This window comes from Oryctolagus cuniculus, chromosome 21 (genome assembly GCF_964237555.1).
Source record: "Oryctolagus cuniculus chromosome 21, mOryCun1.1, whole genome shotgun sequence".
NCBI lineage: Eukaryota > Metazoa > Chordata > Mammalia > Lagomorpha > Leporidae > Oryctolagus > Oryctolagus cuniculus.
The window spans coordinates 18,692,434-18,706,870 of record NC_091452.1 but is presented as its reverse complement, the minus strand read 5'-3'; the positions used below and the strand labels follow the sequence as shown (position 1 = coordinate 18,706,870).

General features: G+C 62.9%; 1 protein-coding gene across 2 annotated transcripts in view; it reads right to left on the bottom strand.

The window, feature by feature from the left end:
- Nucleotides 1-1,425: 1,425 nt before the first annotated feature.
- Nucleotides 1,426-14,437, bottom strand: part of FAM222A (family with sequence similarity 222 member A) — a 44,536-nt gene continuing 31,524 nt past the window's right edge. For both annotated transcript variants that reach the window (XM_002723975.5, XM_070065750.1), the window contains exon 3: nt 1,426-3,790. In XM_002723975.5, the coding sequence (XP_002724021.2) occupies nt 2,502-3,790 (1,289 nt within the window). In that variant the 3' untranslated portion in view covers nt 1,426-2,501. The remainder of the gene's footprint in view (nt 3,791-14,437) is intronic.

The following is a 14,437-nucleotide window of genomic DNA, read 5'->3' as shown; positions in this document are numbered from 1 at the left end:
ACTGGTGTTGGGTAACCGCAGCGGGGGCTCCTGCCATCAGCTGGGCCCAGCTCCCTGCCTGGCCCTATCCTGGCCCTAGGTGCTGCCCTGGATGTCCCGCCCCCACCCAGATGCCCACTGGGTCTTGGTCTCCTTGGACCCCATCTGTGGGCTGGCTCCGCCCCCTTGGGGATTGCCCTGGTGCGGGGTCTCTCGGGGTAGCGATGTGTGGAGTGGAACCCAAACCCAGCTTTGTCCAGGGGCTGGGCCTGCTCCCAGTCTGTCCTGGGCGCTGGGTGCGCCAGGTGGGGGGCGGGGCTCAGAGCTGAAACCCCTGGTTCCTTCTCTCAAACTCCTCCTGGCCATTTCTCGGGCTCTCCGTGTCCGCCCCGTAAGGTGGGGGTGCTCCTCTGAGACTTCGGAGGTTCCTGTGAGCTCAGCTGCTGTTTGCGTGGGTCACACGTGATGCGTGAATGCCTTGGCCGCCACCCATGGAGCCCTGCCTCCTGCTCACTCACCCTGTGGGCTGGGGGAATGAGGATGGCCCACGGCCCCCACTCCTGCCCGGGACACGGCCCCTTCCTCCGGGGCCTCTGTCTCCTCCAAGGACCAAGGGCTGCTGTGAGGCTGGGAGGGAGCCTGGGAGGCACTCCATCTGCTGCCGGATTCGGAATCGGGATCTGGACGCCCCCACCACGGCAGCCCCGGAGCGAGGCTCCGTGCACAGGAGGGGTCCCCCAGACATCAAGTTGGAGGTAAGGGGAGGCAGGGACAGGACGTGAGGAGGACCCGTGCTGTGGGCTTTGACCCCAGCTTGCTGTGGACCTGCTGTGAGATGGCCGGCAGGTAGCTCCCATCTCAGCCTTCTTCCTCTCACCGCCCCTCCCCCCTGCTACACACAGACGTGTGCACACACACACGCACAGACATGTGCACACCCCCCGTGCCTGCAAGGGTAGGTAGTGAGGCTGCAGCAAGATCCAGTGCATGTGCCCAAACCAGTCTGCGCTCCTGGAACAGAGCAGGCCCCAGGGCGAGGGTGGGTGGGTGGGTGGGGGGCTGGCCAGGGAGCCAGCTGTCCCCCTGCTGCCGGAGCTTGGTGCATCCAGGCACAGAGGAGGAGCTGGAGGGGATGGAGTGAGGCGGGGACGCCACCCCCAGACGGTGTGGAGCGGGCCTGCTGGGTTCTGTTTCTGCCGCCCCGCAGCCGACCCCTGGCCGTGACCCAGTGGCATCCACACGGACACAAGGTCAGAGTTGGTGTCCACCCTGCTGCCAGAGCTGGACGGCAAATGAAACAGCGAAGGCGGCGGGCCCCAGGCCGGGGAAGCCCCGCAGGCGCTGGCCTCCCCCGGGGCCCCGTCCCTTCGCCGGGCTCACCTCGAAGGCAGCGGGGAAGGACGCGGAAGCGAGCGCTGTGGAGGAATCCCACGGCCGAGACACCACTGCGTTCCTTTTTTTTTCTTTCTCTTAGTTTTTAAAACAATATAGTGCCGACCGCACTTCTCACAGTAGAATATAATGGTCAATTTTAGTATAAAAAAACATTCTCAGAGATTTGTAAATGCACTTAGTGCTTGGACAGGCCTTGGAGAGAGATACAGTACCACCTCTGGAGCGCGGGGCCGCAGGGGACTTCAGGCCTCAGGGGTTCACGGGGGGGGGGGGCTCCTGCCTCCCGCTGGGGGTGTGGGGCAGGCCTGGGCGGGTGGCCGGCAGGAAAGGAGTTGCACTGGGGCCTCCCAATTAAACCCCGGAGGTTGTCCCCCCACCCCGGAAGGCAAAGTGGGGTTCCTCTGAGTGGGCTCTAAGCCTTCAGGCCCACCCCAGCCCCTGTGGTGCCTTTGTGCGAATAGGAACAGGTGCCCCTTCCCCAAAATGCGGAAAACTGGAATAAATATACAAGTCTAGGATGCGAGTGGCAGCTCCTTGGACAAGGTGCCCTTGTAGAGCGCACAGCCTGCACAGCCGTGCCCAGCAGCCCTGTGAGATGTCGTGGAGGGAAGGGGAAGATGGTGTTCCAGGGTTTGGAGAACGGGGCTGATGCGGTTCTGTTAGGAAGGACTGGGGGCAGGGCAGGGCAGACAGGAGAGTCTGAGGGAGAGGGTCGGGGGCCTGGCAGTCCCTGGGGCTCCCTCAGAGTGCTGTTCGATCTGGTTGCTTGGGGAAGACACTCTGGACTTCCTAGAGGTCCCCTTCGCTCCTTCCCCAGGAAGCTGGGGGGCCCCGGCCCTCTGACCCCCACCCCGACTCCGCATCCTAGCCTGAGCTCTCTCCCAGAGACCCAGAGAAGCATTCCTGTCTGTACGGGGGTTTCTCTCTCCCTGCTGTGGCCAGTCTGGGGGAGGCAGGGGTGGGCCTCAGCGGCTGACCCCGGCCCCTCCCAGTGTCGGGGGCAGCCGAGGGCGGGGCGAGGTCACCGTGCCTTCCCTACCCGCCGACAGCGGGGACGCAGCCAGCCTGGCGTCCCTGCCTGCCACCCCCAAGCCCGCGCCTGGTCCGAGCGCGGTGCCAGGCAGCCCTTATCTGTAGACGGGCAGGCGGATGTGGGCGTGCTGGTGGTCGAGCAGCCGGGGCACCGCCACGGTCTCGTAGCCTTTGCCCAACATTTGCTCCTTGATGCACGGCGGCCGCAGGTCGCTGATGAGATACTCGAGCGACTGGAGGCTGCTGCTCAGCACCGACGTGTTGCACGCGCTCTTGCTGGGCAGGCCGGAGAGCACGGCCGCCGGGGGCCCCGCCAGCTCCCGGGCCGCCCCGGGCCCCAGCTCGGTCATTGCCCCCGCTGCGGGGTTGTAGCAGTCACTGGTGGGCGTCACCAGCACGCTGTTCCAGGGGGCAGCGAAGTACTGGCCCACCGTGAAGCCGGCGGGCAGCGCCACGCCGCAGTTGAGGGGCGACCCGCCGGCGCGCTCGTAGGCCCGCCCCCCGCAAGCCTCCGGGGACTTGCTTGTTAGAGTGCTGCCGCCGCCGTAGGCGCGCAGCGGCTGGGGCGGCGGCGGCGGCTTCTGTGGCCACAGCAGGTAATCCAGACCGCCTTCCGCGCAGCCCGCGGGCTTGGCCGCCCCAGCCAACGTCAAGGCTGGTGTGGCTCCCTGGCCCAGCTCTGTACCTTTTCGGCAGTCGGGCAGCCCGGCGGCTGCTGAGTAGGCCATGCTGGGGAAGCTGGGCACAGGGCCGTGCTGGGCTGGGCTGGGGTGCGGCACGGCCACGCCCTGGCAGGCCGCAGGTGCAGCCCCCGGCCCCTGGCACTGCTGGTTGAGCTGGTAGAGGAGGCTGTGGATGGAGGGCAAGTTGGAAGGCGGCAGGGGCAGGCCCCGGCCCGGCAGGGGGATGACGGAGGCCGCGGTGGCGGCTGCAGGCAAGCTGGGTGGTGGGGCAGGCGCCTCGGGTGGCTTGGCGTAGGCCAAGGGCGCCAGGGTGCTGGGCGCCGGGTAGGGCGCGATGCCCACTTGCACGGCGGCCGGTGACAGCTTGGTCCGCTTGCCTTCGGCGCTCTTGAGCACACTTTTGGCGGGCCCGGCGGGTGCGGCCGCGCTGGAGGAGGAGGAGGAAGAGGAGGTGGCGGCCTTGACAATGGCCAGCAGGCCCTGGTAGCCGGCGGCGGCGTGCTGCGGGTAGGGGCTGTAGCGCTGGCCGCTGGTGTCGTAGCCGTTGACGGTGCGGCCGAGGTGCTTGTGCTGGGGCACCCGGATGTTAGTAGGGAAGATCTTGACGGACAGCGGGCTGTTGGCCACCTTCTCGGCGTAGGCGTCCAGCTCGGCTGGGCTTGGGTAGCGGGAGGAGTGCATGGAGCTGGCCGCCGTCTCGCCTGCGGGGACGAAAGCACAGGTGAGAGCCGAGGCCACGCCTGCCCGGCTGCCTTCGGGAGCTCCTGGGGCTGCCCAGCCCTGCCTCCCCCATGCACCCCGCCATGATTTCTCAGCTTCGGATCCAAGGGTGAGGTGCAGAAAGGAGGGTGCCCATAACCACAAAGCCGGGTCAACTCTCCCCAAAGGGACACGCCCACATCACCCCCACACGCCCATCCGCTCCCTGGCCAACTGAGCCGCCCTCGTGGCCTCTGAGCACACAGAGGCGCGTGCCAGCCTTTGGTGCTGGCGAGGGGAATCCTGCACCGATGTCACTTGCGGCCGGCAGGAAGCCCTTTCTCATGGCGTGGCCACCTGTTGGTGTGTCTGTCCTCTGCTCTTGAAACCGGTCGGGTCCTGTGCAGCTGACACAGATACTGCTGTGGCCCCGGTGTGGGGAGCTGTGCTGGGGCCCCGGGGAGGCACGCTCGGCAGGAGGAGGAAAGCCAGCGGTGTGCCCAGGGGCGGCGCCAGCTGCACTCCCGCCTGCCGCGGCGCCCAGGTGTCCCCGTGCCTCCACCCTCCACGATGCTCGATTTCATCTGTTCACTCCCCAAGTGAAACAGCCAGGACTGGGCCAGGCTGAAGCCAGGAGCCAGGGACTCAGTCCGGGCCCCCACGTGGGTGGTAGGGACCTGACCACTTAAGCCGTCACCTGCTGCTTCCCAGAGTGCACACTAGCGGGAAGCTGGGAGCGCACAGCAGGGACTCGAACCCAGGCCCTCGGATAGGGGCTGCACGTGTCCCAGACTTCCTTATGTCTCCACTCCCGGGGTGTTCCTTCCTTCTAGCGCCTTTGTTTCCTTTTAAATATTTTTATTTATTTGTCTGAAAGGCAGAGAAGGGGGGCGGGGGAGAGACATAATCTCTTCCACCTGCTGGTTTACTCCCCAAATGGCCGCAGCAGCCAGGTCTGGGCCAGGCCAAAGCCAGATGCCAGAAATTCCATCCGAGTCTACCATGAGGGTGGCAGGGCCCAAGTACTTGCGCCAGCACCTGCTGCGTCCCAGGTGCATTAGCAGGAAGCTGGGTCAAGTCCTGGCTATTTGGTTTCCGCCCTTTATGGGACGCCAGCATCGCAAGCTGCACCTCAACCCACAGCCCCCTGCTGTCGTATTTCTCAGCATCTCAGTGCCCCCTCCTGACCACCTGCTGTTTGTGTGCCCAGCGGGCCCTGCCACAGGGGCAGCGGGTTGCTGGCAGCAGACCTCTGGTCCCATCCAGAGCCTTTCCCTCGTCTCAGACGTTTCTGGGTGCAGCCCTGGCTGTGGGTTTCTGTGGGCCTGGGCAGGCTGTCTACCCAGTGGAGGAGCCTCAGTTTTTCCTCCTGTGGAATGGGAGTGATGCTCGTCTTGGGTCCGCAGGGTGGCCTCAAGAAAGGTCAGTGCCCAGCAGGGGGTGAGGGCACGACAGGTGCTGGGGGATAGTGACTCCAGTGGCACGGGGGGGGGGGAGGGGCTCAGCTCTCTGCTCATCTGTAAAAGGGGCAAAGGTGCTGGCGCTGCCCGCCCGGGCACCCGGAGGGTGTAACAGCTCCTGTGCGGTGGGTGGCGTCGGAAGCAGGGGCTCAGCAAGTGTGAGTATGGCCATACCTGCTGCCCTGCCCGCCCGTCTGGGGCAAGGCCCTTCCAGGCTTCCAGGGGAGGATGGGCAGGGGTTTGCGCTGCCCTTGCAGCACGGGGAGAGTGGCTGGCTGGCTGGCGCTGGGGTACAGAGTGCGGCCCCTACCACCTTCCCCAAGCCTCCCCCGGCCCCGCCCCTGGGCTCGCAGCCAATCCCAGGGACGTGGGCTGTGATGGGGAGGCATAAGCTGTGGGGGGGGGGGGGCTGGGGGGTCCGGAGCCCTGGGTAGCCGGGCCTGGGAGACAGCCTTCCAGAAGGAATGGTGTCCAGGCAGGCGCCGAGGAGGGAGGAATGGGGCAGGCAGACGCTGGAGGGTGGGAGGACGTCCCAGGGCTGCGTCCGTGACGACGCAGAGGCTTCAAGTGGGGCACTGCTTCGGCACACACAGGCACAGTGCTGACGTCTGGGACACGCATGGTCGTCCCAGTGGAGGGGCGCCCCTCCCCGACACGGACTTGTGCAGAAGTCAGCAGGGCTAAGCTGGTGAAGCCCTGCCCGGGGCACTGGACAGCCAGCGAAGGTTGTAGGCAGAGGGCAGGACAGGGGCAGGCCCGTGGCCTAGAAAGAGCACTGCCCCCTGCCCCTTTGACGAAGGGAAGGAGGCGGCTGTGCAGGGCACCCTGTGGGGGCAGGGGCTGTGCCCCTCCGGCCTAACCTGGGCCAGCCCCCTCCTAAGTGGCCTAAAATAAACTCGGTGTGGAGAATGGAAATGTCACTTTGGCCAGCGGGGGAATCTTTCTCCGAGATTGGATTTAAACTACATTATACAAGCAATTTCATGGGCACTTAGCACCGCTCGGAGAGTCCCGCGAAAAGGGGCCTCGCTCTCCATTTCCCAGCCGTAAATCAGCGGCTGCTATAATGAGCACAGAAATGTCACTTTTATGCAATTTTACAGATGAACAAAACTGCTGAAATTAACTGTGGTAACCTACTGGAGTCAGCAAAAGCAGCGGCTGGGGGCGAGGGAGACCCTGTCTGTGTGCATCCCTGTCCCCCGCACTCTCCTCCCGAGCCAGCCTCTGCCATTGTGCCGTGAACACTCATCTGTCCTCGCCATTATACTTTGCTTCGGAGTTTATCTTGAGTATCCAATGAGCCACCAACTGTGAAAATGATTAAATCTACAAAATCTATCTAATGGGTGGAATAAATTAGGTGTTTAAAACCTTAAGCAGCGGCGGCAGCAGTGCCCAAGCCTCATCCTCGCTCACGGGTGGAAGCAGTCTTGCTCCTGTCCGGCCAGTGGGGCTCGCCCAGGGTGGCCCTCCCAGGCTGCCACTGGCTGAGGGCTTAGTGCACGCTGGGCTCTGGGCCCAAGGCTTGGCTCAGCGAGGCCCTAACGGCGCGGCCAGGTGGAAGGCGCTCCGTGGTCCGGGTGAGGAGGCGGACGTGGTGGAGCCGTGGCCAGAAGGGCCTGTCCAGGGGGTAAGACACTGCTTGAGACGCCAGGGTCCCCTGTCTGAGTGCCTGGATTCAAGTCCCACCTCCACTCCCTAGCCCAGCTCCCTGCGGGTGTGCGTCCTGGGAGGCGGCAGTGACGGATCAAGTGTGTGGGGCCCCCATGTGTTCCTTGCCACCCACGTGGGAGACCTTGCTGTAGTTCCTGGCTCCTGGCTTGGCCTGGCCCAGCCCGGCTTTTGTGGGCATTTGTGGAATGAACCAGTGTGTGTGTGTGTGTGTGTGTGTGTGTGTCTGCCTTTCAGATAAATAAGAAGAAAAGAGGAAGGCAGGTGGGGAGCTCTAAAGCGTGTCCACAGACTCTGACACAAATAGCAGCATCTTGTTTCCCTTCGCCTGCATCTGTGGAACGGGGCACAGCCGAGTGAGGCTGTGGGACTCGGGGGCTGCGGTGGAAAAGGTCACGTGGCCTCCACCGGGACGTGGCTCCCTGGCTCGCAGGCCATACAGAGAGGCCACGTGTGAGTGAACAAGCCCTCGGGAGATTCCAGGCACCCAGCCCCGACAGAGCAGAGATGCCGTCCACACTGTGCCCTGTCCCTGTTCCCAAGCACGACACGTGGCTGTGGGAGACCACGAGTTCTAGAAGGCGGTGTGATGTGGCAGAGTGACCAGCCCGGCAGGGTCTGGGGGCCATGAGTGACAGGAGGGCGGTGCGCCTGGCCCGGACATGGGCTGCAGGGCGGCTTCTCTGGGAAGGGGGCAGGGGCTGGTGGGGGGGGGGGGGGCGGGGAAACTCTGCGTTTCTGGATTTGCCGGCGGCTGACTGCTCGTACTGAATTAGAATGGTGGGGGTGGGGGCACACAGCTCCCTGCCCTCCCTGGGGTGTGCAGCTTGCCCCCACGCATCCTCTTCCTGTGCCTTAAGCGGCCCGCCGGCCTCCACTGGCCGCTGGCCCCTGGCCTTCTCAGACAGCGCCTGCTCTGTGCAGGGTGCAGAGGCGGGGGTGGGCGGTGGGATGGGGGCCACGAGTCCGTGGCTTTGTTCGAACGCCAGCTCTGCTGAACTCTGACCGTGTGGCCTCCGGCCCGCGCTGCCCTCCTCTGAGCCCGTTCTTGTGTAAATTGGGTCAGTGCTGCCGCCAGGCTCAGAGGGTTTGGGTGAGGAGCAAAGGGCCGGCCTCGCCCAATGCCTGCCCCCCGTGAGTGCCACGCTGGATGGTGCTGGGGATTCCTCAAAGCTCCCAGCTGCTTCTCTCTGTCACCCCTCCCCCCCCAACACAACCACCACCACGGAGCCAGTATGAGGTCTGAGCTGCTCAGGGTGGCTGGCACTGAGGCCCTGGCCACCTGGCCCAGTCCTTCTCCCAGACCCCTGGGTGCGCACTCAGTGTCCTGCCGCACGCTCCCCCAGGCCAGGCATTGCGTCAGGCCCTCGGCTTGCGCTCGTGTGGTCCCTGCAGCAGGGAGGTGGGCCTGGGCTTTCAGAAGGGGAGGTCACGACGCTCGAGGGACAGGGCAGTGAGGATGGGCAGGGACTGAGGGGATGTAGAGGCGGGCCTGTGCCACCGGAGAACTCTTAGGTTCAAACAACAGTCAAGAAGGGGGTGTCAGGCACAGCTAAGCTTACAGGCCTCTCGGGACACCTACATTCTACAGCCGAGTGCCTGGGTTTGAGTCCAGCTTCCTGCTAATGTGCACCCTGGGAACTGGCAGGTGACGGCTCAGGTATGTGGGCCCCTGCCACCCACTGGGAGACCTGGATGGAGTTCCTGGCTGGGGCCTGGTCCAGCCTTGGCTGTTGAGGGCATTTAACAGATGGAAGATCTCTGTCTCTCTGCCATTTTTTCTTTTAAATATTTATTTATTTGAAAGACAGAGTGACAGAGAGAGGGAGAAACAAGGATCTTCCGTCTGCTGGTTTACTCCCCCATTGGCTGCAGTGGTTGGGGCTGGACCGGGCCAAAGCCAGGAACCAGGAGCTGCTTCTGGCTCTTCCACGTTGGGGGAGGGGCCTGAGCTCTTGGGTCATGTGCTGCTTTCCAGGGGGCGGTAGCAGGGAACTGGATTGGAAGTGGAACAGCCAAGACACCAACCGGTGCCGTAAGAGACGCCAGCGTGGCTTATCCTGCTACGCCACAGCGCCGGCCCCTGTCTTTGCCTTCCAAATAAGTGAAGTGAGTTCCACTAGTGAGGCAACACCCAGACAGACGCTGGGCAGGGCCAGCCACACACCAGGAGGGTGCCCGCTGGGGACCTCTTGTGGCAGAACAAGGTCACGAGAGCCCAGGTCATGCGCTGGGTCTCTGCGGTGCACGGAGGATGCAGTGTCCCTCCGTGACCAAGATCCCACTGCCCACCCTGACCGCCCGCTCTGGCCCTGCGGAGAAGCGCCCCGTCTCGGGCCCCAGTCCCTGTCCGAAGTGCTGAAGCAGTCGCTGGGCTCGAGACTGGCCACGATCCACAGGCAGGGACCGCGTGTCTGCACTGCAGTGCCTGGCGCAGTCGGAGCCTGCGCTGTGTGCTGGGTGGGCGCAGGCGGTGGCATTGTTTTCAGCCCTGCTCCGGCCGCGGGAGCCGGAAGCAGTGTCCCTCCAGGTCTCCGCAGAGGAGCCCCACCCTGCCGCCCGGGACCCTGTGCCGTGGCTGTTGGTTGACCTGTCCCCTGGGCTGGAGACTTGCCCTCTGAGGGCAGACCCTGCTCTTCGTCACTGCCCTGACGACTCCGTGAACGCGTGGGGCCCCCACGCAGGTGCTCGGGAACCCCTGCCTGTCGGTCCCAAGGCTGGATACGCCTGGTTCTGGGGCCTTTTAAGTGGCTCAGGGCAGCTGCCAGCCGGACTCGGGACTTGGGCATGCAGAAGCCCAGGCACTGGCCCTTACCACGAGGCCCCCATGAAAGGCTGGGGAGGAAGGCGCCGGGCGAGCCCTCTGCTGCCGTTAAGTTAATGTTATGGGCCTTTTACAGGTGTGTTAAATAGACATGGTTATTAACGAGTGTATTAAGCCAATTAAGTCCAGCCCTTTGAGTGGGGTTTAATGTTGCCACAGGGAGAGCAGGGACAGGCCTGGCCACGTGGAGGGGCCGTGGGCACAGAGCCAGCAAAGCAGACAAGCCCAGCTCTGCCCCCTTGTGGGTGACCTTGGGCAAGCCACTGAGTGTGTCATCTGTAAGAGGGGGTAGGGGGGTGGGTGCGTTTCGGGGTTACCATGGGCGTGTAACGTCCTAGCTGCTTATCAAGGAATGCCACCAAGAATTCCTGGTCCCGCAGGCACCCAGCAGCTGTCGCGGACAGAAGCCAGGCCCGCCGGGCACTGCCTTGCTGAAGGTGGGAGGTGGGGTGAGGCGTGCTGCGCTGGGCCGGGCCACTGCAGGGAGTTGCACGCTTTCCCCAGCCCTGGCCACCCCAGGAAGTGCATTCTGGGGCTGCCCCCAACTGACACAGAAGCAGACTGAGGCTCAGGGGGCCCTGCAGTTGCTCAGGTTCCTGAGGCTGCGGGTGGAATTGGGTTCTGCGGTCCTATAACCCCAGGTTCCCATGGGCTCGTGGGACAGGTGGTTCCCTCCCTGGAGTCCACTGTGGACACAGAACGGAGCCAGCTGCCTGCAGAGGGCACAGGGAGGGTGTGGCCGGCACACAGTAGGTGCTCCCAAAGTCTCTCTGTGACTGTCTGGGCCTCCTCCCGTAAGGCTCGAGAGTGACAAGGGGCATTATCTGGGGTGCAGTGGGGGAGGGGCAGGCGTGCCCGGGGCCTTGAGCAGGACGGAAAGGGCCCCTGTCCGCAGGCAGGAGCAGCCCTGCCTATGCACTCCCCTTCACCAATGACACTGCCCTTGGAGGTGGCAGCCTCCTGAATGCTCAATTAACGTGACACTAATTAGCTGGTGGCACGGGCAGAATCCCTAATGATGGGGCCCAGGAGGGGGTGGGGAGGCGGCGGGGCTGAGGCGCGCACAGCTGCTCTCAGAGCTGCAGGATGGCTGAGCAGCCCCTTTCTGGCCGTCCCAGGGACCTTGGCCCGCCCCCAGCCCACTACCCAAAGCGAGGCCCTTTGAGGTCCAACTCGGTATGAATCCAGATGCCCCAGTGGCCGGCCAGGGGACCTCGGGGAAGGAATTCCACTGTCTGGCCTCTGTGTCCTCTGGGGGCGGGGTGTGTGGAGCGATTCCATGACAGAATGCATGTCATACAGCTTGGTATACAGTAGGTGCTCAGCAAAGGCTGTGGAGATTGATGCTCCTCACTGGGCACTACACACAGGATCCTCTCAGCCCCTGCCTATGTGCGTGCACCCATGTGCAAACACGTGTACGTGCTTAGACGCTCGGCACAGTGTGAAGTCACGAGTGCCCAGACAGGTGGGTGCTCCCCGGCACGCGTGTGTCTGCCACCTGCCTTCCCACTCACTGGCCCTGGCTGGAGCCCCAGAGTGGCTGAGGTGTCCCCGTAGGTGCGGGCGCTTTAAGCCCTCACAGCTCGAGTCCCCCGTGCCTCAGTTTCCCTTGCCTGCTCCTACCTGGGCTCCTTGTGCCCTGCCTCTCCCCTCTGAGCCAAGGCCCCATCCTGCCACGCTGCGTCACCGCCCGCCCCTGTACCCACGGCAGCTTTCAAAGACTGCTTCCTCCCGGGTCTTCCAGACAGCCACGGTTCCTGCCCACCCTGTGCTCCACCACGGATGGGGGGCCGTGATCTATGATGGGGGCACCCTCTCCCGATTTGTGGCTTGACCTTTTTTTCCCTAAAGGACAAGCTGAGTCACAGTTTGATTTTAATGTGCTCTAACCTTGTCTTTGCCTTCATTTATGATTTTTCCCTCCATTTTGGAAATCCTTCCTACCCCGGGATAACTGATCCTCAGGGATCAGTGCAGTTTTGCCTTCTATCTGCGTGGGAACCCTTTGTGTGGTGTGAGGTTGGGCTGCTTTGGCCAGCTACAGTGTACTTCAAAAAGTTCATGGAAAATGGAATTTGTAGTGAACTTTGCTTTGGTGCAAAAAAAATAGTTTTTTCATAAGTGATTTTAGTAAACCTTTTGGCTATCCTCTGTGTGCATGGACTTCAACATTTTTTTTTTTTTTTTGCAACAAAGTAAAACTTTCGTTTTCCCCAGAGGCTTTTCAAAGGCCTGTCATGCAAAGGCCAATAAGCACACGAAGATGTTCAGGAGCCTTAGTCATTAGACAGTGCAATTCGGAATCGGGAGAGGGGCCGGCACTGTGGTGCAGAGGGCGAACTGCTACCTGGGACACATCGGAGTCCTGGTTCGTGGGCCAGCTGCTCCGCTTCTATCCAGCCCTCTGCTAATGCGCCTGGGACGGCAGCAGAGGGGCCTGGATGATGAGGCCGCTGCCACCCAGGCGGGAGACCCGGAGGGAGTTCCACGCATGTCGATGCAAAAGCGTGCATGGGAGGAAAAACGCACTGACACACGGGCACATGAAATGCAGAAGAGCCATGTAGTGAAAGGTATGCTGTTTGGCAATAAGGAGTGACACACTGACACCTCCTAGACCGTGGAGGGCCTCTGACGACGTTCGGGTTCGGGCCAGGGACGTGGCCCAGCAAGTTAAGCCCCCGCCTGCAGCACCAGCATCGCATTCCACTTCCGATTCCAGCTCCCTGCCAACAAGCCTGGGAAAGCAGTGGAGGATGGCCCGAGTGCTTGGGCCCCTGCCACCTATGTGGGAGATCCTGGCACCTGGTCCAGCCATCTGGGCGTGAACTAGTGGATGGCAGACCTCTCTGTCTCTCAAAGTGTTTTGTTTTGGTTAGAAAATGTTAGGGTAAGTGAACGCAGCTTGTCTTAAAGGGCCGTGTGCGCAAGATGTCAAAGCTTTATAGGGACACCGAGTAGGGAAGTGGGTGTCTGGGGCTGAGGGATGTGGGGAGAAGCAAGGAGTGACTGCAAGAGGGTCCCGAGTTTGACTGTGTGATGGCTGCCCCACTCTGTGAACTAGCTGCCGTGTAGCCCGGGGTGGATGTGTGACCTGAGCCTCCGTGGCTGTGAAGTGCGCTTCCAGCTCCGCGGGGTTGGTGCAGAGGCGCCAGCACCCCACTGCGCACTTGCCCCGGGGCCTCGGCACACCTGTGCCTCTGTGCTGGGGTGGCAGGTTGACCAGTCATCCCCTCCACTGCACGGCCCACAGCTGAAAACGGGGGCTCTGTCCCAGGAGCCTTTGCAGACTGTCACCAAGGAAGAACAGCTCTCCACGGCGTCTCGTGGGGGTCTTACTCTCGTGGCCTTTCCTGTGCATTTAGTTTGATTCCTTTCTAGTCCTGAGACCCTCTCGTGTAGCCCCCTGTCTTAGGGACCCTGTGCAGTGCACCTGAACTACCATTTGCATCTTGGGCTCTGCTGTTTGCACCCTGTGGAGTTGGGGTGAGCCCCCTTCCTGGTTCTCGGTGAAGTCACCCACAGGGGTGTGGCCTGCCTGCCCCTCCTGCTCTCCCAGGCTCCGTGCCTGCGGCAGGGTTGGCACCAGCCCCCCGCCCCAGGCTGCGCTCAGCGACGTAATTGAATCTGCTGAGCTGCCCGATTTGTTTTTAATTTTATTGGAATTTTCAATTGCTTTGTTTCTTCCGTCCTCTTGTGTCTGCGTGGGTGGAAGCAGCGGCACCTGCAGGGGTTGCGTGGGGCTGTGGCCTGGCGGGCGGGGGCCTGGCGGGGGTGCTGGGATTTTTCCTAGCCCTTCAGAGCTTCCCATCCAAGAAGATGGGTGACATACATGGGGATGGTGGGGATGGATGTCAGGGTGCGGTGGCTGCTTCCTGGGGCTCGGGCTCCACCCTTCTCAGCCCCCACACCCTCCGAGCAGGCCCATCTCTGAGTCCCCAGCTCGCCAGGGCTCTCAGCAGTGCACAACCCAGTCAGATATTTACTGTGAGTGGCGAAGGCCCTGGGCAGCTGAGAGAAATGGGATTCTCTCCCAGAGGTGGCCAGGTCCTGCGTGGGCCCCCAGGACTCTGGCCAGCTGGAAACAGCCCCAAATCTTAGGCCTGACCTGGGGAGGCGAATGGACAAGGCTGCTTTAGTTTTTGTCCGGTCATCTGTGGGAATAGGCCGCGACAGCCGGCTGCCCAGGCTCCCAGACACAGCTGGCTGTAGCCCGGCTCCCCGGTCCCGCCTGCCCTGGGGTCCCAGGGAGGTGAACTGCACTCGTTTCTGGTTTGCTGGGTGCACACCGTGTCCAAGGTCACATTCCCTGGGCCTGGTCGGGACCTGTTCCTCTCCTGGGAATGTCAGCATGGCCCAAGGGCTGGTCACAAGGCTCAGGGTCTCGGTTCTGGCCGGGGAGCAGAGGTCAGGAGCCTCTGTGGCCGAGTGTCCCGGCCCTGACCAGCAGCAGGGCCCCCAATTGAATTTGCTTATCTCCCTTCCTGCCTCCCTCTTTCCTGTACTCTCCAATTACAGGCAGCACCAGTGTCTCTGCCAATAACTGCAGAGACGGCAGAGGATCTGAGCGAGCAGGGGACGCAGGCCATCCGGGGTGGCCCTCCACACACTCCATTCCGGCTTCGGAGCAGGAAGGAAGCAGCGGCCCAGGTCCTTGGGCGCAGTCCCTGCCTCTGGCCAGTGGGCAG